We start from the raw sequence: 25,151 nt of genomic DNA, 5'->3' as shown, positions 1-25,151 counted from the left end.
ATCCGACCCGAACTGGCGGCCCCTGAAGAAATCATTCCGGGGAAAACCCTAACTGTCACTGGGATTGGGGGCATCAGCTGTCCCTTACCAATGGCCCGGGTTTTTATTGATTGGGGTGCTGGGAGCGGGGTGAAGGAAGTGGGGCTGTCTGATAATTTGCCCACTGATGTTTTGTTGGGGACTGATTTGGGGAGGATGTATGCATACTACGTTCCTGACACCCCTCCCCAATCTACTAATGAGGGTAAAGTTAACCCTGATGATGATGATGATGGGAAATCGCATGTGTTACCTGACCATGCTTTATCTTGTGTTGATGCATCTACTAATGATTTTTTCCCTAGGATTGATGGTGAAAATGTTGTACCTGTGCCAGCTGAACCTGATAATGATTTTTCTGTGAAGGTTAATGTGTCCATAGGTACAGGTGTGCCCAGCCACGTCGCTCTGCGGAGTGAGACGGCTGAGAAACCCCTAACAGGGGCAAGTGTCGGTGCTACAGGAAATGGGGAGATGCATGGGAACCGTGAGGAAGGTGACGCCATGAAAGTGACCAGTGCCACCGAGGAAGGTAACTGGCCCATAAGTAGCACAGCCCCTGGAGTGTTGGGGGTGGATGGGGAGGTAGAGCCCATAGCAGCGCCGGCTGATGGGCCTGTAGAACTCCCCGGGGAGACAGCCTACGTAGCTGCTGTCACCCGCAGTCAGAGTGCCCGGAACGCAGATAACTGTCTGCCTTCCGGACCCTCCTCAGTCCCCACTGTGACTGAACCAGAGGTGGACCCAGAGCAGGTCCAAGAGGGTTCCCGTGGGGAAGGGACCCTGACGTCGCTTTTGGCTTCCCCTAGCCAGGAGTTTCAGGCCGCTCTGCACACAGATGCGAGCCTAGAGAGTTTGAGACAACTCGCCGAGACGCCCACCTCCGTGACTGATAAGGAGAGGGTGTTCTGGGAACAAGGAAGGTTATACCGGGAGACAGTACCCGGAGAATCACAAAAGGAGTGGTTGAGGGAAAGACAGCTGGTCGTCCCGCAGCAATTCCGGGGTGAGTTGTTGCGGATTGCCCATGAGATCCCGCTAGCTGGACACTTGGGGATCAGCAAAACTAAGGCCCGGCTGTCTCAACACTTCTATTGGCCTAAGATGGGGACAGATGTGTCAAACTACTGCCGCTCCTGTGTCACCTGTCAAAGAGTGGGGAAGGCGGGGCCTGCTCTTAAGGCTCCCCTGATCCCTTTGCCAGTGATAGAGGAGCCTTTCCAGAGGATCGCGGTGGACATTGTGGGCCCGCTGGCCGTCCCCAGCAGCTCTGGAAAGCAATACATCCTTACTGTGGTAGACTACGCTACCCGGTACCCAGAGGCAGTAGCTCTGTCCTCAACTAGGGCAGATAAGGTGGCAGATGCCCTGTTGGCCATCTTTTCACGTGTAGGATTTCCCAGGGAAATGCTTACTGATCAAGGGACCCAATTTATGTCTCTCCTAATGGAGGCTCTCTGTAAGAGAATGCAGGTGAAGCACCTGGTATCGAGTGCGTATCACCCACAGACCAATGGCTTGTGTGAACGCTTCAATGGTACCCTCAAACAGATGCTACGCATGCTGGTTGAGACTCAAGGGCGCGACTGGGAGCGGTACCTCCCACACCTGCTGTTCGCTTACCGAGAGGTTCCACAGGCCTCGACGGGGTTCTCCCCCTTCGAGCTCCTGTACGGCAGGCGAGTCCGGGGACCCCTTGGGTTGGTAAGAGAATCCTGGGAAAAGGAGCCGAACCCTTCTGAAGTGTCCATAGTGGAGTATGTCATGCGCTTCCGTGACAAGATGCAGACCTTGACGCAGTTGGTGCACGACAACATGACGCAGGCTCAGGCTGATCAGAAGCACTGGTACGACCAGAACGCCCGGGAGCGGACCTACCACGTGGGTCAAAAGGTGTGGGTGCTGGTCCCCGTACCAACGGATAAGCTTCAGGCAGCCTGGGAGGGCCCGTACGTCGTCCACCAACAGCTCAACCCGGTCACGTACGTGGTCACGCTTGACCACGCTCGGGGCAGGCGAAAGGCCTTTCACGTCAACATGATGAAGGCTCATCACGAACGTGAACCTTTCGTCCTACCGGTCTGCAGCTTGCCCGAAGACGGTGAGGAAGACACCCTCCTGGACTTGCTGGCCCAAGCCAAGGCCAATGGGTCCATCGAGGATGTGGAGGTAAGCGCCTCGTTAACTGAACCCCAGCGGGTGCAGTTGCAAACCACCCTGGAACCTTTCCGGGTCGTGTTCTCCAACCGACCTGGGAGGACTGAGTTAGCAGTCCACGAGGTGGACACCGGGAATCACGCCCCACTACGGTGAGCACCCTATCGAATCTCTGACCAGGTGCAGCAGACTATGCGCCAAGAGATCAATGAGATGTTACAGCTGGGGGTGATTCGGCGGTCAAAGAGCGCGTGGGCATCACCTGTAGTTCTCGTGCCAAAGAAGGACCGGACCACCCGGTTCTGCGTGGACTACAGGGGGCTCAACGCCATCACCGCCTCGGATGCGCACCCAATGCCGCGCATCGAGGAGCTGCTTGAGAAGTTAGCTGGCGCAAAATACCTGACAATAATGGATTTGAGTAGAGGATACTGGCAGATTCCCCTGAGCCCCGAGGCGCAGGAGAAGTCTGCCTTTATCACACCCTTTGGACTGTACGAGTCCACGGTCATGCCCTTCGGCATGAAGAATGCCCCTGCCACTTTCCAGCGGATGGTCAACCGCCTGCTTCAGGGACTGGAGACGTACGCCGTGGCGTACTTGGATGACATTGCCATCTTCAGTCCCTCCTGGAAGGAACACCTGCAGCATCTCGAGGAGGTGCTCAGGCGGATTCACCAAGCAGGACTGACTATCAAGCCGGGGAAGTGTCAGATGGGCAAGAGGGAGGTTCACTACCTAGGACACCGGGTAGGCGGAGGCACTCTGAAGCCAGAGCCGGAGAAAGTGGGCGCGATCGTGAACTGGCCCACTCCCGTGACCAAGAAACAGGTGATGTCCTTCTTGGGCACTGCAGGGTACTATAGGCGCTTCGTACAGCACTATAGTAGCCTGGCAAAACCTTTGACGGACCTCACCAGGAAGAAGCTACCCCACATCGTCAACTGGACAGATGGCTGTGAGGGGGCTTTCAAGGCGTTGAAAACCGCACTGTGCAACGCCCCTGTGTTGAAAGCAGTCGACAGCAGTCGACCGTTCTTGGTGCAGACCGACGCCAGCGAGTTTGGCCTTGGTGCTGTACTCAGCCAGGTTGACTCGGAGGACCAAGAGCACCCCGTGTTATACCTGAGTCGGAAACTTTTGCCGAGGGAAGTGGCCTACTCCACCATCGAGAAGGAGTGCCTGGCCATAGTCTGGGCCCTGCAGCGCTTGCAGCCCTACTTGTACGGTCACACCTTCACTGTGGTGACCGACCACAACCCTCTGCGCTGGCTAAACGCCATGTGTGGAACCAACGGCAGGTTGCTACGCTGGAGCCTTGCCCTTCAGCAGTTTGACTTCACCATTGAACATAAAACGGGCAAAGAGCATGGGAATGCAGATGGACTCTCCCGCCAGGGTGAACCTACTGAGGTGCCCATGGAGGCATACCGTGGGGTACTGCCTCCCTAGCGCACGCCAAAAGGGGGGAGGTGTCACGATATGGTATGAAATATCATAAGTAGTTCTTTTGCTAGCCTGAGTGGGCTAAGCCCCCCCCTTCTTGGAGTAACAGTTGTAGCTGCAAATTCCTGGCTTTCCTTCTCAGAGAGTGTGGGGGTAGAAGTTTTATGGCCGAACGGAATTTACGACTGGCATTTCCTGTGTAAGCTCTTGTCCAGCTAGAACAGGAAAAATGGCTCCAAAAATCCATGAAAGATTCTTTGTTTAGTTTTTGTTAGATATTAGGCAAACGATTTAAGCTAGAAATACGAAAATATATATTCGTAGTCCCACTCGGTGTAGCTACACATCTCATGACACTCGGGTTTCTAACTCCATCTGGTAAAGAAGTAGGGTTTTCTCTGTAAATATGTATCCCAGATAGGACATATTTGATCTCATTAGAATGCTCACGTTAATCTGAGATGAATGATGAGCTTTTTAGGACGCTGACATGTTTTGTAGTGAAGTTATAGAAATCAGAGAGAATAGTTTAAAGTTTAGGCAGAATGTAGAGAGAGGAGGGTCTGGATAAGCCAGCCTTTCTGTGATGTCACAGCCTTAATGTTTTAAGTGTCTGGCAGGCTCTGAGGAGTCACTTTCTGCTGATTTCTCCTTCTGGACTGCTTTGTCCTATTGTCCTGGAAGAGCTGAGTACATCCCATGGACTGGGATGTATGGAAACTGCACTAGCCTGGATGCCTGCAATGCTTTTAATATGTGAGTGTTATCTTTTTTCATTTATTCCCTTTATGTTATAATTACCCTTGTACATATTTGCAATTGTCTCATTTATAACCTCTTTATAAACTATTTTTGATAAAGCATTGCCTAATTATTTTTAATGGGATATACTATTATATATTAGTTCGTTCTCCCGCTCTAAACCGTACCCTAAGTCTCTTGAAGGGAAAATACGCTACTGTTACTGTTGTGTTGGGTTAGCTTCGGACCCGTTTAATCGAAGCTGGTGGCAGCGAAAGTGTGCTGACGGTTGGATTATGCTGAAGCAACTGCGGGTTTGATAATTATTGTTCCTGCCTGTGTGGGAGTAGTTATCGCGTCGCTGCAGCGTGCCCAATAGCCAGTACATAGCAGGCAGCCTTTCTGGCGACTAATTACCCAGGGTGCAGTACCTAATCTGACCTGAGAGTAAGGGGGGCGCCAGAGAGCTGCAAGTGTTAAGTGGAACTGTAAGCGGGATATACATAAATCCCTGCAGTTCGTGGTATATAGAAAAGCAGTGGGATACCTAGAATAAGCCCCTGCTGTAAACTAAGAGGTCAATAGCCTTGTGTGTGGTTTTTCATCACATTGTAGCAGTGGAGGGATAACTAAGATAAGCCCCCCTGCACATGTGATAGCCGTCTGTTGGCCTAAAGTCACCCTGATCCGTGACGTAGGGGTGACGGTCACGGTGTGAATCCTGACCCAGTGGTGACAGCGGTCAGGGGAATCGTGACACTGAGCCACGGAGAGCACGGGTAGGGTGGTAGACTGAGACCAGGCAGGAGATGTAGAGTGGTGCTGAGCCATGGAGAGCACGGGTAGGGTGGTAGGCTGAGACCAGGGAGGAGATGTAGGGTGGTGCTGAGCCATGGAGGACACGGGTAGGGTGGTATACTGAGACCAGGGAGGAGATGTAGGGTGGTGCTGAGCCATGGAGGACACGGGTAGGGTGGTAGGCTGAGACCAGAGAGGAGCTGTAGGGTGGTGCTGAGCCATGGAGAGCACGGGTAGGATGGTATACTGAGACCAAGGAGGAGCTGTAGGGTGGTGCTGAGCCATGGAGAGCACATATAGGGTGGTAGGCTGAGACCAGGGAGGAGATGTAGGGCGATGCTGAGCCATGGAGAGCACGGGTAGGGTGGTAGACTGAGACCAGGGATGAGATGTAGGGTTGTGTTGAGCCATGGAGAGCATGTGTAGGGTGGTAGGCTGAGACCAGGGATGAGATGTAGGGTGGTGTTGAGCCATGGAGAGCATGGGTAGGGTGGTAGGCTGAGATCAGGGAGGAGATGTAGGGTGGTGCTGACCCATGGAGAGCACGGGTAGGGTAGTAGGCTGAGACCAAGGAGGAGCTGTAGGGTAGTGCTGAGCCATGGAGAGCACATGTAGGGTGGTAGGCTGAGACCAGGGAGGAGATGTAGGGTGGTGCTGAGCCATGGAGAGCACGGGTAGGGTGGTAGGCTGAGACCAGGGAGGAGATGTAGGGTGGTGCTGACCCATGGGAGAGCACGGGTAGGGTGGTAGACTGAGACCAGGGAGGATATGTGGAGTGGTGCTGAGCCATGGAGAGCACGGGTAGGGTGCTAGGCTGAGACCAGGGAGGAGATGTAGGGTGCTGCTGAGCCATGGAGAGCACGGGTAGGGTGGTAGGCTGAGACCAGGGAGGAGATGTAGGGTGGTGCTGAGCCATGGAGAGCACAGGTAGGGTGGTAGACTGAGACCAGGAAGGAGATGTAGGGTGGTGCTGAGCCATGGAGAGCATGGGTAGGGTGGTAGGCTGAGACCAGGGAGGAGATGTTTGGTGGTGCTGAGTCATGGAGAGCATAGGTAGGGTGGTATGCAGAGACCAGGGAGGAGATGTAGGGTGGTGCTGAGTCATGGAGAGCACGGGTAGGGTGATAGGCTGAGACCAGGGAGGAGATGTAGGGTGGTGCTGAGCCATGGAGGGCACGGGTAGGGTGGTAGGCTGAGACCAGAGAGGAGATGTAGGGTGGTGCTGAGCCATGGAGAGCATAGGTAGGGTGGTTGGCTGAGACCAGGGAGGAGATGTAGAGTGGTGCTGAGCCATGGAGAGCACGGGTAGGGTGGTAGACTGAGACCAGGGAGGAGATGTAGGATGGTGCTGAGCCATGGAGAGCACGGGTAGGGTGGTAGGCTGAGACCAGGGAGGAGATGTAGGGTGGTGCTGAGCCATGGAGAGCACGGGTAGGGTGGTAGGCTGAGACCAGGGAGGAGATGTAGGGTGGTGCTGAGCCATGGAGAGCACAGGTAGGGTGGTAGACTGATACCAGGGAGGAGATGTAGGGTGGTGCTGAGCCATGGAGGGCACGGGTAGGGTGGTAGGCTGAGACCAGAGAGGAGATGTAGGGTGGTGCTGAGCCATGGAGAGCATAGGTAGGGTGGTAGGCAGAGACCAGGGAGGAGATGTTGGGTGGTGCTGAGCCATGGAGAGCATAGGTAGGGTGGAATTCTAGAAATGTTTTTGAGATGCAGATAAGAAGAGCGAGCCAGTGATCGGATGTGGGGGGTGAAGGAAAGCTCAGAATCAAGTATGACCCCAAGGCAGCAGGCATGTTGCTTGGGAGTAATGGTGGAACCACACACAGAAATGGCAATGTCGGGCAAAGGTAGGTTAATAGAGGGAGAAAACACGAGGAGTTCCGTTTTTGAGAGGTTCAGTTTCAGATAGAGGGAGGACATGATGTTCGAGACAGCGGTAAGACAATCACTGGTGTTTTCTAGAAAGGCCGGCGTGATATCAGAAGAAGTGTATAATTGGGTGTCATCAGCATAGAGATGGTACTGGAACCCAAATCTACTGATTGTTTGTCCAATAGGGGCAGTATACAAAGAGAAGAGGAGGGGGCCTAGGACTGATCCTTGAGAAACCCCAACAGTAAGGGGAAGGTGAGAGGAGGAGGAACCAGCAAAAGATACAGTGAAGGAGCGGTCAGAGAGATCGGAGGAGAACCGGGAGAGAACGGTGTCCTTGAGGCCGATGGAGCGGAACATAGTGAGGAGGAGCTGATGATCCACAGTGTCGAATCCTGCGGAGAGATCCAAGAGAATTAGCATGGAGTAGTGACCATTAGATTTAGCTGTTAGTAGGTCATTAGAGACTTTAGTGAGGGCAGTTTCAGTAGAGTGTAAAGAGCGGAAACCGGATTGTAGAGGGTCGAGAAGAGAGTTATCTGATAGATAGAGAATAAGACTGGAGTGGGCCAGGCACATGGTCATAAGTATTCAGACCCTTTGCTCAATATTGAGTAGAAGCACCCTGTCACAAACTTAGTCAGGAACTTGCAGCTCTCTGGCGCCCCCTTACCCTGCTGGCCAATAAGGGTATTGACCGAGATAAGAAAATGAGCGCAGCAGCTCTATTTTATGCTGAATATTGTGGCATGTGATGTGACGGGATGTGTATATGCCACCGGTTCCTGATAGGAACATATACAGGTCCTTCTCAAAAAATTAGCATACAGTGTTAAATTTCATTATTTACCATAATGTAATGATTACAATTAAACTTTCATATATTATAGATTCATTATCCACCAACTGAAATTTGTCAGGTCTTTTATTGTTTTAATACTGATGATTTTGGCATACAACTCCTGATAACCCAAAAAACCTGTCTCAATAAATTAGCATATTTCACCCATCCAATCAAATAAAAGTGTTTTTTAATAACAAACAAAAAAACCAACAAATAATAATGTTCAGTTATGCACTCAATACTTGGTGGGGAATCCTTTGGCAGAAATGACTGCTTCAATGCGGCGTGGCATGGAGGCAATCAGCCTGTGACACTGCTGAGATGTTATGGAGGCCCAGGATGCTTCAATAGCGGCCTTAAGCTCATCCAGAGTGTTGGGTCTTGCGTCTCTCAACTTTCTCTTCACAATATCCCACAGATTCTCTATGGGGTTCAGGTCAGGAGAGTTGGCAGGCCAATTGAGCACAGTAATACCATGGTCAGTAAACCATTTACCAGTGGTTTTGGCACTGTGAGCAGGTGCCAGGTCGTGCTGAAAAATGAAATCTTCATCTCCATAAAGCATTTCAGCCGATGGAAGCATGAAGTGCTCCAAAATCTCCTGATAGCTAGCTGCATTGACCCTGCCCTTGATGAAACACAGTGGACCAACACCAGCAGCTGACATGGCACCCCACACCATCACTGACTGTGGGTACTTGACACTGGACTTCAGGCATTTTGGCATTTCCTTCTCCCCAGTCTTCCTCCAGACTCTGGCACCTTGATTTCCGAATGACATGCAAAATTTGCTTTCATCAGAAAAAAGTACTTGGGACCACTTAGCAACAGTCCAGTGCTGCTTCTCTGTAGCCCATTTCGGCACCTGTAGCCCATTTCCTGCACACGCCTGTGCACGGTGGCTCTGGATGTTTCCACACCAGACTCAGTCCACTGCTTCCTCAGGTTCCCCAAGGTCTGGAATCGGTCCTTCTCCACAATCTTCCTCAGGGTCCGGTCTCCTCTTCTCGTTGTACAGCGTTTTCTGCCACATTGTTTCCTTCCAACAGACTTACCATTGAGGTGCCTTGATACAGCACTCTGGGAACAGCCTATTTGTTGAGAAATTTCTTTCTGGGTCTTACCCTCTTGCTTGAGGGTGTCAATGATGGCCTTCTTGACATCTGTCAGGTCGCTAGTCTTACCCATGATGGGGGTTTTGAGTAATGAACCAGGCAGGGAGTTTATAAAAGCCTCAGGTATCTTTTGCATGTGTTTAGAGTTAATTAGTTGATTCAGAAGATTAGGGTAATAGGTCGTTTAGAGAACCTTTTCTTGATATGCTAATTTATTGAGACAGGTTTTTTGGGTTATCAGGAGTTGTATGCCAAAATCATCAGTATTAAAACAATAAAAGACCTGACAAATTTCAGTTGGTGGATAATGAATCTATAATATATGAAAGTTTAATTGTAATCATTACATTATGGTAAATAATGAAATTTAACACTATATGCTAATTTTTTGAGAAGGACCTGTATATGCCTCGATCTGGTCACCATCAAGTCCCCAACACCACATAAATACGAAAACTATGCTGCCACCACCGACCTCTTATAGGGGATCGGACACCCGTTTAGTAACGTGAATTTGCGCGGAGTATGTGGCGGATCGCTCATAGAACAAGAAGAATGAAGCTAGCAAATTTATAATTTTATCCGGAAGAATCAGCAGTGTTTACAAAAGATACAAAATACAAATATGTACAAGCAATTATGAAATAAAAGGGATGAAAATAAATTCATTTTCCAGGTTTCTGATAGCCCTAAATGCAGCTAAACGCTGCCATGCGTAACCCCAAGTGCCCAGATCCTGCAAATCTAATTTTCATGTTTCTGGGATTAATGTGTATTATTGAATTTGACTTTCAGTGTTTTGCCTAGAAGCCAAAGATATTTTTGGAGGGAAAATGCATTCAGCTTTGCTAGTGCCGGCAGGCAATAAAACTCAGCATTCCAAAGGAAGGGAGAGTGGAAATTCACAGAGAGAAAGACAGAGAGACTGTATGTAGGATTTGGTCCTACAGAAACCAATAGTGGGAGTAGTAGGTCAGTTCTGGTTGTGCCCCAGAACAATGGAAAATAATGTATATCTTCCTGACAACCTTTTGAGCTAGTACAGCCAGGAGTCTTCTTGGGAATGATGGAACAAGTTTTCCCCCCCTGGATTTGAGGATCCTCGGCCATTCTTCCTTGCAGATCCTCTCCAGTTCCGTCAGGTTGGATGGTGAACGTTGGTGGACGCCAATTTCAGGTCTCTCCAGAGATGCTCAATTGGGCTTAGGTCAGGGCTCTGGCTGGGCCGGTCAAGAATGGTCACAGAGTTTTTCTGAAACCACTCCTGTCTTATTTTAGCTGTGTACTTAGGGTCATTGTCTTGTTGGAAGGTGAACCTTTGGCCAAGTCTGAGGTCCAGAGCACTCTGGAAGAGATTTTCATCCAGGATATCTCTGTACTTGGCTGCTGTAGTGAAATATGTATATATCTATATGTGTAGTGACATATGTCTAGGGTTATATTTGTAACTAGCAGTAGTTGAACATCTGTCTTGAAACTGCAGGCCTCATAGAGGTCACAGCATACATAACTTGAGAAGGCAGACTAATGTCTCCACTCTCGCCAGGGGGTCGTGCTGGGAACCAAGAAAAAGGGAAACATTTGACACCTCCTAGCTCTTTGAAGAGAGATGTCAATTACAGCCTGTCAACATCTATCTGTGAGAACTTTTACACAGGGAATCTCAGAACAAATAATATATTCATTGGGGGAGCAGCCACTGTCCAATCAAAAACAAGCAATTATGATATTAAGCTGAGGGGCTGGTCTAGAAATCTGACCTCCAGAGTAAACCTATAAATTAATAATAATAATTGATAATGTGTGCAAAACTGTAAAGCGCTGCGGAATATGTTAGCGCTATATAAAAATAAAGATTATTATTATTATTATAAATTAAGCCTGTATACATTCAAAAGTGCTCACATGTGAGGGCAGCCTGGGAAGCTGATGTGATCCAGTCTATATTCATCCTACCCTCAGGGAGCAGAAAGCAGACTGCAAAGTTAGGACTTCTGTAAGTTTTCTCTCTTTATTTTATAACTGTTTTTGCGTATTTTTATGTCTTTTTATTATCATATTTTTATACTTTTTTCTGTAAGCACTGAATCTTTTTTGTTTTAAAGCCTAAAACTTTAACAAGTTGAACCTTGAATGTTCTAAAAGAATCCATAGCGTTAAACTGTATGATGCGTATGAGTGGTAGACAGTATTAGTAATTTCCGGGACTCATCGGCCGTGTATTCGGTGACTGGTGGCAGCGTGTATGAGTGGCCTGGGTCGGTGTGTGATTTATTCTCCTATTACAGCATAGGACAGACGTTGAATGCTGGACTGAGAGAAGGAGTGATAGTTGACTTTATGAAACTTTCTGCCATCTCCCTACTGGGCTCTTTTCCCACGATTGCTCAGTTTGGCTGGACGGCCAGGTCTAGGAAGACTTCTGGAGGTCCCAAACTTCTTCCATTTAAGGATTATGGAGGCCACTGTGCTCTTAGGAACCTTGAGTCCTGCAGAAATTCAATGAAGGAGTAGAACCATCTCAAGGAGGATCACAAGGAAATGGACAGCATGGGACTTACATATGAGAGTCTGAGCAAGGGGCTGAAGACTTATGACTATGTGATATTTCAGTTGTTCTTTTTTATTAAATTTGCAAACATTTCTACATTTCTGTTTATTTCAGTCAAGATGAGGTGCAGAGTGAAAATTAATGAGGAAAAATTAACTTTTTTGAATTTACCAAATGGTTGCAATTAAACCGAGTGAAAAATTTAAAAGGGTCTGAAGACTTTCTGTACCTAACGTAGGGTTAATCTGCAGATTAATAGCATTTCGATGCTGTGCGGGCGCCGGACTGAGGGAGCGACTGCAGGAGAGAAGAACCTTATTCCTTCAGTGAGCCACTTGCTATCAGTCATAGAGGCCACAGACTTCACTGCTCCCACAGGTTAAGCATGGCCAGTGCCGACTGACAGCTCGCTGTGCAGCACATCTGTGCAGAGAAAGCCGAGGCGTGCACACAGCATAATGTCCAGATGTGTGCGTGGTAAACAGAGACGCCTGTATGACTGAAAGCCAATGACTCACACTGAATGCAATCACATGATCAGTAAAGCATCCGTTACTAAAATATGTATGTAATCCCTACACAGGGAGCTCCCCCTAGTGGTGGCTGCAGACAGGATCTTATCATGTATCTCTGTATACAGGGAGCTCCCCCTAGTGGTGGCTGCAGACAGAATCTTATCATGTATCTCTGTATACAGGGAGCGCCCCCTAGTGGTGGCTGCAGACAGAATCTTATCATGTATCTCTGTATACAGGGAGCTCCCCCTAGTGGTGACTGCAGACAGGATCTTATCATGTATCTCTGTATACAGGGAGCTCCCCCTAGTGGTGGCTGCAGACAGAATCTTATCATGTATCTCTGTATACAGGGAGCTCCCCCTAGTGGTGACTGCAGACAGGATCTTATCATGTATCTCTGTATACAGGGAGCTCCCCCTAGTGGTGGCTGCAGACAGGATCTTATCATGTATCTCTGTATACAGGGAGCTCCCCCTAGTGGTGACTGCAGACAGGATCTTATCATGTATTTCTGTGTACAGGGAGCTCCCCCTAGTGGTGGCTGCAGACAGAATCTTATCATGTATCTCTGTATACAGGGAGCTCCCCCTAGTGGTGACTGCAGACAGGATCTTATCATGTATTTCTGTATACAGGGAGCTCCCCCTAGTGGTGACTGCAGACAGGATCTTATCATGTATTTCTGTGTACAGGGAGCTCCCCCTAGTGGTGGCTGCAGACAGGATCTTATCATGTATCTCTGTATACAGGGAGCGCCCCCTAGTGGTGGCTGCAGACAGAATCTTATCATGTATCTCTGTATACAGGGAGCTCCCCCTAGTGGTGGCTGCAGACAGGATATTATCATGTATCTCTGTATACAGGGAGCTCCCCCTAGTGGTGGCTGCAGACAGGATATTATCATGTATCTCTGTATACAGGGAGCTCCCCCTAGTGGTGACTGCAGACAGGATCTTATGTATCTCTGTATACAGGGAGCTCCCCCTAGTGGTGGCTGCAGACAGGATCTTATCATGTATCTCTGTATACAGGGAGCTCCCCCTAGTGGTGGCTGCAGACAGAATCTTATCATGTACCTCTGTATACAGGGAGCTCCCCCTAGTGGTGGCTGCAGACAGAATCTTATCATGTATCTCTGTATACAGGGAGCTCCCCCTAGTGGTGGCTGCAGACAGGATCTTATCATGTATCTCTGTATACAGGGAGCTCCCCCTAGTGGTGACTGCAGACAGGATCTTATCATGTACCTCTGTATACAGGGAGCTCCCCCTAGTGGTGGCTGCAGACAGAATCTTATCATGTACCTCTGTATACAGGGAGCTCCCCCTAGTGGTGGCTGCAGACAGAATCTTATCATGTACCTCTGTATACAGGGAGCTCCCCCTAGTGGTGGCTGCAGACAGAATCTTATCATGTATCTCTGTATACAGGGAGCTCCCCCTAGTGGTGGCTGCAGACAGGATCTTATCATGTATCTCTGTATACAGGGAGCTCCCCCTAGTGGTGGCTGCAGACAGGATCTTATCATGTATCTCTGTATACAGGGAGCTCCCCCTAGTGGTGGCTGCAGACAGAATCTTATCATGTACCTCTGTATACAGGGAGCTCCCCCTAGTGGTGGCTGCAGACAGAATCTTATCATGTATCTCTGTATACAGGGAGCTCCCCCTAGTGGTGGCTGCAGACAGGATCTTATCATGTATCTCTGTATACAGGGAGCTCCCCCTAGTGGTGGCTGCAGACAGGATCTTATCATGTATATCTGTATACAGGGAGCTCCCCCTAGTGGTGGCTGCAGACAGGATCTTATCATGTATTTCTCTATACAGGGGGGCTCCCCCTAGTGGTGACTGCAGACAGGATCTTATCATGTATCTCTGTATACAGGGAGCTCCCCCTAGTGGTGACTGCAGACAGGATCTTATCATGTATCTCTGTATACAGGGAGCTCCCCTAGTGGTGGCTGCAGACAGGATCTTATCATGTATCTCTGTATAAAGGGAGCTCCCTCTAGTGGTGGCTGCAGACAAGATCTTATCATGTATCTCTGTATACAGGGAGCTCCCCCTAGTGGTGACTGCAGACAGGATCTTATCATGTATCTCTGTATACAGGGAGCTTCCCCTAGTGGTGACTGCAGACAGGATCTTATCATGTATCTCTGTATACAGGGAGCTCCCCCTAGTGGTGGCTGCAGACAGGATCTTATCATGTATCCCTATATACAGGGAGCTCCCCCTAGTGGTGACTGCAGACAGGATCTTATCATGTATCTCTGTATACAGGGAGCTCCCCCTAGTGGTGGCTGCAGACAGGATCTTATCATGTATCTCTGTATACAGGGAGCTCGCCCTAGTGGTGACTACAGACAGGATCTTACCATGTATCTCTGTATAGAGGGAGCTCCCCCTAGTGGTGACTGCATACAGGATCTTATCATGTATCTCTGTATACAGGGAGCTCCCCCTAGTGGTGACTGCAGACAGGATCTTATCATGTATCTCTGTATACAGGGAGCTCCCCCTAGTGGAGACTGCAGACAGGAACTTATCATGTATCTCTATATACAGGGAGCTCCCCCTAGTGGTGACTGCAGACAGGATCTTATCATGTATCTCTGTATACAGGGAGCTCCCCCTAGTGGTGGCTGCAGACAGAATCTTATCATGTATCTCTGTATACAGGGAGCTCCCCCTAGTGGAGACTGCAGACAGGATCTTATCATGTATCTCTGTATACAGGGAGCTCCCCCTAGTGGTGGCTGCAGACAGAATCTTATCATGTATCTCTGTATACAGGGAGCTCCCCCTAGTGGTGGCTGCAGACAGAATCTTATCATGTATCTCTGTATACAGGGAGCTCCCCCTACTGGTGGCTGCAGACAGGATCTTATGTATCTCTGTATACAGGGAGGTCCCCCTAGTGGTGGCTGCAGACAGAATCTTATCATGTATCTCTGTATACAGGGAGCTCCCCCTAGTGGAGGCTGCAGACAGAATCTTATCATGTATCTCTGTATACAGGGAGCTCCCCCTAGTGGTGGCTGCAGACAGGATCTTATCATGTATCTCTGTATACAGGGAGCACCCCCTAGTGGTGGCTGCAGACAGAATCTTATCATGTATCTCTGTATACAGGGAGCTCCCCCTACTGGTGGCTGCAGACAGGATCTTATGTATCTCTGTATACAGGGAGGTCCCCCTAGTGGTGGCTGCAGACAGAATCTTATCATGTATCTCTGTATACAGGGAGCTCCCCCTAGTGGTGGCTGCAGACAGAATCTTATCATGTATCTCTGTATACAGGGAGCTCCCCCTAGTGGTGGCTGCAGACAGGATCTTATTATGTATCTCTGTATACAGGGAGCTCCCCCTAGTGGTGACTGCAGACAGGAACTTATCATGTATCTCTATATACAGGGAGCTCCCCCTAGTGGTGGCTGCAGACAGAATCTTATCATGTATCTCTGTATACAGGGAGCTCCCCCTAGTGGTGAGTGCAGACAGGATCTTATCATGTATCTCTGTATACAGGGAGCGCCCCCTAGTGGTGGCTGCAGACAGAATCTTATCATGTATCTCTGTATACAGGGAGCTCCCCCTAGTGGTGGCTGCAGACAGGATCTTATCATGTATCTCTGTATACAGGGAGCTCCCCCTAGTGGTGGCTGCAGACAGAATCTTATCATGTATCTCTGTATACAGGGAGCTCCCCCTAGTGGTGACTGCAGACAGGATCTTATCATGTATCTCTGTATACAGGGAGCGCCCCCTAGTGGTGGCTGCAGACAGAATCTTATCATGTATCTCTGTATACAGGGAGCTCCCCCTAGTGGTGGCTGCAGACAGAATCTTATCATGTATCTCTGTATACAGGGAGCTCCCCCTAGTGGTGGCTGCAGACAGGATCTTATCATGTATCTCTGTATACAGGGATCTCCCCCTAGTGGTGAGTGCAGACAGGATCTTATCATGTATCTCTGTATACAGGGAGCTCCCCTAGTGGTGGCTGCAGACAGAATCTTATCATGTATCTCTGTATACAGGGAGCTCCCCCTAGTGGTGACTACAGACAGGATCTTATTATGTATCTCTGTATACAGGGAGCTCCCCCTAGTGGTGGCTGCAGACAGAATCTTATCATGTATCTCTGTATACAGGGAGCTCCCCCTAGTGGTGAGTGCAGACAGAATCTTATCATGTATCTCTGTACACAGGGAGCTCCCCCTAGTGGTGGCTGCAGACAGAATCTTATTATGTATCTCTGTATACAGGGAGCTCCCCCTAGTGGTGGCTGCAGACAGAATCTTATCATGTATCTCTGTATACAGGGAGCTCCCCCTAGTGGTGGCTGCAGACAGAATCTTATCATGTATCTCTGTATACAGGGAGCTCCCCCTAGTGGTGACTGCAGACAGGATCTTATCATGTATCTCTGTATACAGGGAGCGCCCCCTAGTGGTGGCTGCAGACAGAATCTTATCATGTATCTCTGTATACAGGGATCTCCCCCTAGTGGTGAGTGCAGACAGGATCTTATCATGTATCTCTGTATACAGGGAGCTCCCCTAGTGGTGGCTGCAGACAGAATCTTATCATGTATCTCTGTATACAGGGAGCTCCCCCTAGTGGTGACTACAGACAGGATCTTATTATGTATCTCTGTATACAGGGAGCTCCCCCTAGTGGTGGCTGCAGACAGAATCTTATCATGTATCTCTGTATACAGGGAGCTCCCCCTAGTGGTGAGTGCAGACAGAATCTTATCATGTATCTCTGTATACAGGGAGCTCCCCCTAGTGGTGGCTGCAGACAGAATCTTATTATGTATCTCTGTATACAGGGAGCTCCCCCTAGTGGTGGCTGCAGACAGGATCTTATCATGTATCTCTGTATACAGGGAGCTCCCCCTAGTGGAGAATTCAGACAGGATCTTATCATGTATCTCTGTATACAGGGAGCTCCCCCTAGTGGTGGCTGCAGACAGGATCTTATCATGTATCTCTGTATACAGAGAGCACCTCCTAGTGGTGACTGCAGACAGGATCTTATCATGTATCTCTGTATACAGGGAGCTCCCCCTAGTGGTGGCTGCAGACAGGATCTTATCATGTATCTCTGTATACAGGGAGCTCCTCCTAGTGGTGACTGCAGACAGGATCTTATCATGTATCTCTGTATACAGGGAGCTCCCTCTAGTGGTGACTGCAGACAGGATCTTATCATGTATCTCTGTATACAGGGAGCTCCCCCTAGTGGTGGCTGCAGACAGGATCTTATCATGTATCTCTGTATACAGGGAGCTCCCTCTAGTGGTGGCTGCAGACAGGATCTTATCATGTATCTCTGTATACAGGGAGCTCCCTCTAGTGGTGACTGCAGACAGGATCTTATCATGTATCTCTGTATACAGGGAGCTCCCCCTAGTGGTGGCTGCAGACAAGATCTTATCATGTATCTCTGTATACAGGGAGCTCCTCCTAGTGGTGGCTGCAGACAGGATCTTATCATGTATCTCTGTATACAGGGTGCTCCCCCTAGTGGTGGCTGCAGACAGGATCTTATCATGTATCTCTGTATACAGGGAGCTCCCCCTAGTGGTGGCTGCAGACAGGATCTTATCATGTATCTCTCTATACAGGGAGCTCCTCCTAGTGGTGGCTACAGACAGGATCTTATCATGTATCTCTGTATACAGGGAGCTCCTCCTAGTGGTGGCTGCAGACAGGATCTTATCATGTATCTCTGTATACAGGGAGCTCCCCCTAGTGGTGACTGCAGACAGAATCTTATCATGTATCTCTGTATACAGGGAGCTCCCCCTAGTGGTGGCTGCAGACAAGATCTTATCATGTATCTCTGTATACAGGGAGCTCCTCCTAGTGGTGACTGCAGACAGGATCTTATCATGTATCTCTGTATACAAGGAGCTCCCCCTAGTGGTGGCTGCAGACAGGATCTTATCATGTATCTCTGTATACAGGGAGCTCCCCCTAGTGGTGGCTGCAGACAGGATCTTATCATGTATCTCTGTATACAGGGAGCTCCCCCTAGTGGTGACTGCAGACAGGATCTTATCATGTATCTCTGTATACAGGGAGCTCCCCCTAGTGGTGACTGCAGACAGGATCTTATCATGTATCTCTGTATACAGGGAGCTCCCCCTAGTGGTGGCTGCAGACAGGATCTTATCCTGTATCTCTGTATACAGGGAGCTTCCCCTAGTGGTGGCTGCAGACAGGATATTATCATGTATCTCTGTATACAGGGAGCTCCACCTATTGGTGGCTGCAGACAGGATCTTATCCTGTATCTGTGTATACAGGGAGCTCCCCCTAGTGGTGGTTGCAGACAGGATCTTATCATGTATCTCTGTATACAGGGAGCTCCCCCTAGTGGTGGCTGCAGACAGGATCCTATCATGTATCTCTGTATACAGGGAGCTCCCCCTAGTGGTGTCTGCAGACAGGATCCTATCATGTATCTCATCATAGAACAGCAGAATAGTGTGTGCGCTCTGTAGGTGACTGAAGGATAAGATATGATGTAACAGCAGAATAGTGACGGCAGCTTTGGTAGTGACTGGAGGAAAAGACATAATGTAACAGCAGAATATTGAGTGCAGCTCTGAAAGTGACTGGAGAATATAGTCATTTTTCTTTCTTCTGTTTGCAGGTTTTATTGGCTCATTAATTTGAACTGTCTTGTCGTGTTTGTGGGAATCTCTTATATTCAGCAGTCAGTGGCCAAGAACTTGGGGTTTCTTATACCATTCATGTCAATCGTTATGGCTTTAATTACAATTTACATGACCCGTAATGAGCTGATCTACCAGCCGTCAACAGGTAAGTCCCATCCACGGATCCTGTCCCACAGATGAGAATTGCCCTCTGCCTTATAGAAAGTGATAAGTTGTATAGTGGACATTTTGCAGTCTCTTGGAGGCAGCCACAGTGTACACTGAAGAGGTGTGGATTCATCCATGTTACCAATAGGAAAACGTAGACTCATCCATCCGACCAATGCAGATGTAGGCTTATCCATTCGATCAATAACAACATACACTCAAAAATTAGACTAATAAAAAGATGTAAACTCACCCATCTGACCAATAGAAAGACGTAGACTTATCCATCTGACCAATAGAATGATGTAAATGCATGTAGAAAAGCCGCGGAGACACCATCACGTGTTTCTCAACGCAAGCAATAAATAGCCAGGTCTTTCACCGGGAAGGAACAACCACGGGAAGGGCAGCATCCAAAAAGGAAAACCACCTATGCCAAAACATGGTATCCATCCACATACAGCTGTTTCGGGGTATTTGCCCCTCATCAGTGTGGAGTAGGAAACTGGCTATTAGAAGCAGTGCCTAGTAAAAGGACTATAAACATAAAGATGAATGACCTCGGGGAAATACATAGACTTATCCATCTGACCAATAGAAAGACGTAGACTTATCCATCTGACCAATAGAAAGATGAAGAGTCATCCATCTGACCTACAGGAAAGTGTAGACTCCTCAATTCGACCAATTGAAAGACGTAGACTCATCCATCAGACCAATATAAAGACGTAGACTCATCCATCAAACCAATAGAAATACAGAGACCTATCCATCTGACTAATAGAAAGACATAGACTTGTCCATCTGACCAATAGAAAGACGTAGACTCATCCATCAGACCAATATAAAGATGTTGACTCATCCATCAAACCAATAGAAATACAGAGACCTATCCATCTGACTAATAGAAAGACGTAGACTTGTCCATCTGACCAAAAGAAAGATGTTTTTTTTTCCATCCAAACAATATAAAGACGTAAACTCATCAATCTGACCAATGGAAAGATAAAGAGTAATCCATCTGACCTACAGGAAAGTGTATACTCATCAATCCGACTAGTAGAAAGATGTAAACTCATCTATCAGACCAATATAAAGATGTAGACTCATCCATCCGACCAATAGAAATACATAGACCTATCCATCTGACCAATAGAATGATGTAGACTCACTAATCCCACCAACAGGAAGAGGAAGACCTATTCACCTGATCAATAGAATAAAGAAGACACATCCATCTAACTAATGGAAAGATATAGACTCATCCATCCGACCGATAAGAAGACATAGACTTATCCTTTTGACCAACAGAAAGATGTAGACTCACACATCCAAATACTATAAAGGTGTAGACTCATCCATCCGACCAACAGGAAGACGAAGAGTCATCCATCTGACCTACAGGAAAATGTAGACTCATCAATTTATTATTATTATTATTATTTATTTATATAGCGCCATTAATTCCATGGTGCTGTACATGAGAAAGGAGTTACATACAGGGTTATAGATATCGATTACAGTAAGCAGGTTTACATTGACAGACGGATACAGAGGGGAGAGGACCCTGTCCTTGCGGACTTACATTCTATGGGATAGTGGGGAGAGACAGAAGGTAGGGGCGAGGCGGCGGCTCTGGCGATGGTGAGGCGGTGGCTCTGGCGATGGTGAGGCGGCAGAATGGTTATTGCAGGCTGTAGGCTTTCTTGAAGAGATGGGTTTTCAGGTTCCGTCTGAAGGAGCCGAGGGTGGTGGATAATCGGACGTGTTGAGGCATGGAATTCCAGAGGATGGGGGATATTCGGGAGAAATCTTGGAGGCGGTTGTGTGAGGAACGAATAAGTGTGGAGGAGAGTAGACGGTCTTGGGAGGACCGGAGATCACGTGAGGGAAGATATTGGGAGATTAGTTCAGAGATATAGGGAGGGGACAGGTTGTGGATGGCTTTGTAAATCAGTGTTAGTAGTTTGAACTGGATTAGTTGGGGAATGGGAGCCAGTGGAGAGATTTGCAGAGGAGAGAAGCAGGGGACCAATTGAATCCGACCAATTGAAAGATGTAGAGTCAAATTTCAGACCAATATAAAGATGTAGACTCATCCATTTGACCAATTGAAAGATGTAGACTCACCCATCCAAACAATATAAAGGCGTAAACTCATTAATCTGACCAATGGAAAGATGAAGAGTCATCCATCTGACCTACAGGAAAGTGTATACTCCTCAATCTGACCAATAGAAAGATGTAAACTTATCCATCTGACCAATTGGAAGACCAAGATTCATTCATCTGATCAATATGAAGAAGGCCATCTGATCAATAAAAAAAATAAAAGAGAGGGCGCTCTATGTGAAGAATGTCACAACACATAGGCGGTGGAGGACGAGATATTCTACTCACCTCCGGTAGTTATGCATGCCAGGCACAACGCTGATTCTAGGTGGTGAATGATGATGGTCCGGGGGCACTGCAGCACCTTCCCACCACTCCTGGTGTCCTGCTGAGGAGCTGTAATGCAGTAAAAATCGATGATAGGTGGGCGGTGGAGATCCACAGGGCACCACGCTCTGAATCACGGACCACCAAGGTCAGATGAGAAAAGTCGATTTATTCAACATACAATGCGTTTCAGGGATGAGCCATCACGTTCTTCAGTTGATTACAAAATCTATACCACGCTCAGGGCTTTAAAGAGACAGGCACTGACCTGATTGGTTGATAATTGATTGCATACAGGTTTTAAAAAACATAACTATACATAAAATTTACATGATTACAAATCATAGAAGACAAAACCATATTGAAACACTAAACATTAATTGTTAGGAAGAGGAGAAAATAGAATTAATAATAATAGGTGGGTACAATAGAAATTCTCGTAAGATCCCATAGCTTGTGCGGCTTCACTGGATCCGGTAGTTGGGCAGGACTTATTGGTGTTTATAGACAAAACCCATAGATTTAATACTGTTATTAATCAGAACCTCACCTGGTACCTGGTAAGTTAAATCATGTTCAACCAATTACATCAGTGTCTGTCTCTTTAAAGTCCTGAGCGTGGTATACACATAGTTACATAGTTAGTAAGGCCGAAAAAAGACATTTGTCCATCCAGGTCAGCCTACATTCCAACATTTTGTAATCACCCGATGAAGAGGACGGCTCATCCCTCAAACACATTGTGTGTTGAATAAATCGACTTTTCTTATCTGTCCTTGGTGGCGCCCTGTTGATCCCCACCTCCCACCATTCATCTTTTTTCACTCCATCTAACCAATAGGAAGATGAGGACTCAGTCATCCGACCAATAAGAAGAATAGACTTATTCTTCCAATGTGAAGATGAGACTTATTCATTTGACCACTAGGAAAACGTAGATTCATCCATCCAACCAATAGGAAGACGAGGACTCATCCATCCGACCATTAGAAAGACATAGAATCATCCATTCAACCTATAGGAATATGACACTCATACATTCAATCTATAGGGAAACGTAGACTCATCCATCCGACAATAGAATGATGTAGACTCACCCATCTGGCCAATAGGAAGACATTGACACCAAAACCTGACGAGTCAAAAAACAGCAGCTCACACCTATGTGAATAAACTACTACTTTGTTATTGGACATTAATTTAAATGCAAGGACAACGATTAAAAACACGTCAAGTCATATTGTGGAGACATGGGGTCCAGTGGGTGCACTAGTGGAAACTGCATGGACCAAAGATCATCCCACCGAACGCCTGCTCTCCTTATAACATGGGCAGAACGCTACTTAGACAACACAGTATGAAGGTAAACAGTGTGGCAATAAACCATAAACGGGCAAATAACACGTAGAACAGTCCTAGCAAAATACCAAAGATGACCGGAGGGGCACAATCCTCAATCCTCAAACGTATCAAAAGGGCTCAGGATACACTTCCCACATTATTCTTCATTCATTCATTACATTTTATTCTTTACACTTCCCACATTATTCTTCATTCATTCATTACATTTTATTCTTTACACTTCCCACATTATTCTTCATTCATTCTCTACATTTTATTCTTTACACATGTGCAGGGGGGCTTATCTTAGTTATCCCTCCACTGCTCCAATGTGATGAAAACACAAACAAGGCTATTTACCTCTCAATTTACCGCTTATCTTAGTTATCCCACTGCTCTGCAATATAACACGAACTGCAGGGATTTATGTATATCCCGCTTACAGTTCCACTTAAAACTTGCAGCTCTCTGGCGCCCCCCTTACCTTCAGGTCAGATTAGGTACTGCACCTGGGGTAATTAGTCGCCAGAAAGGCCACCTGCTGTGTACTGGCTATTGGGCACGCTGCAGCGAGGCGATATAAATACTCCCACTCAGGCAGGAACAATAATTATCAATGCCGCAGTCGCTACACCGACTCCCAAAGGCACAGCACTCGGTATGCCACCATCGGCTTGGATTAACGGGTCCAAAGCTAACCCAAAACAGTAGCGTAATTCCCTTCAGAAGACTTAGGGTACGTTTTAGAGCAGGAGAACGAAGCTAGTATTTTAAATATTTTACTCCATAAAGATCAGGCAGTGCTTATAAAAAGGTATATAAAGATGTTACAATATGAGACAAAGTATGTATGTACAAAGCAATTATAAAATAACATGGATTAAAGAAGAAAGATAAAACTCACATGTGCTCAGACCATCTCAGGCAACCATGCTGGTAGGCGGAGCCCCAAATGTCCCAATTCATGAGATAAGACCTGTTGTAACAGCTCCTTAGGCAAAAAAAGACTGAAGGCTGGATGAAGTGCAGAAACGTATAACTGCAGCCTTGTGACATCACTAAAGGGGTTGAGGTTACATCGCCATCCCCTCTCCTCAGCTGTACAGTTTTTCCCACAATTCTTATAACTCTCATATCTTTGCTCGAGAATCTGGCATAATAAACACCTCATCCATCTTGTATTAAAATTAGCTTTCTATTGATACCAAATTTGTCCTAGTTGTTCCAATCCACACGGTTCCGGAGAAATAGTAACATAGTAACATAGTTAGTAAGGCCGAAAAAAGACATTTGTCCATCCAGTTCAGCCTATATTCCATCATAATAAATCCCCAGATCTACGTCCTTCTACAGAACCTAATAATTGTATGATACAATATTGTTCTGCTCCAGGAAGACATCCAGGCCTCTCTTGAACCCCTCGACTGAGTTCGCCATCACCACCTCCTCAGGCAAGCAATTCCAGATTCTCACTGCCCTAACAGTAAAGAATCCTCTTCTATGTTGGTGGAAAAACCTTCTCTCCTCCAGACGCAAAGAATGCCCCCTTGTGCCCGTCACCTTCCTTGGTGACGGGCACAAGTAAAAAGTAAAAATCCGTACTTTTTACTCGTTGCATTTAGCTGCTAGTGGTTACAGTGGTTGACAGATCTACCGATGGAAGTTAGCAATATGTACTTATTATTTTTCTAGCCCAAATCGGTGGCTCAATATCTTACTATTGATATCTTACTATTGATAATACTTACTATCTATATACTATAGAACATCCTTTCTTTTGAGGCAGATCAGACCAGTTTCAGCTGGAGCTGGAGGGAGATTTGTGCAGTTACAAGCGCATAAAAATTCTTGTGGTCGGGGCCATGAGGGATTTGAGATCTATATACACACATCTCTGCCAGCAGAAACACAGAGAGAAGGGGGGTCAGAGCCCACAATATGTGTGCTAACAGGGACAACTAAAAGTCATATTATACATTATCATCACACACTTCATAGCAGAGATTTATTGGTTATTTTGTACATTCTAGTAACGTTGTTTCTTCTCATTGTTTACTTGACCTTGGACAATGGAAGACCCATTTTTTTACCTTTCTCTGTGGGGTTTGGAGACAGGATGCCATTATTTATTTGTAGAGCTCATGCAAACTGACCCGTGGTTAATCTGTGGCCACTGGATGGGATCTCCAAGAGTTAGCTGTTTCCTGCAGCTTTCCCAGATCCTTTTTTGATTGGCTGGCACAATGCACCGTCATCATTATGGCATGACACATGCCAGACCGGTTAATGATCCGAGAAGCCAGGGATGCGTCAGTAGGAGATGTCTTGGGCCTTATGTCCAGTGGACTGTGACCTATGAATCCATTAGCACCTGTCTACTTTTGTGCAGTCATTTTTTTTTTTTAACCAATCAATATTTATTGAAAATTTTGCTTATT

The 25,151-nt window shown here is 47.3% G+C and overlaps 1 protein-coding gene across 1 annotated transcript in view; it reads left to right on the top strand.

The window, feature by feature from the left end:
• Nucleotides 1-25,151, top strand: part of SLC15A5 (solute carrier family 15 member 5) — a 107,014-nt gene that overhangs the window by 30,316 nt on the left and 51,547 nt on the right. Inside the window, exon 3 of the mRNA XM_069761855.1 lies at nucleotides 18,762-18,931. Within this exon, the coding sequence (XP_069617956.1) occupies nucleotides 18,762-18,931 (170 nt within the window). The remainder of the gene's footprint in view (nucleotides 1-18,761; nucleotides 18,932-25,151) is intronic.

This window comes from Ranitomeya imitator, chromosome 4 (genome assembly GCF_032444005.1).
Source record: "Ranitomeya imitator isolate aRanImi1 chromosome 4, aRanImi1.pri, whole genome shotgun sequence".
Taxonomy (NCBI): Eukaryota; Metazoa; Chordata; class Amphibia; order Anura; family Dendrobatidae; genus Ranitomeya; species Ranitomeya imitator.
This window is presented reverse-complemented; position numbering and strand designations above follow the sequence as displayed.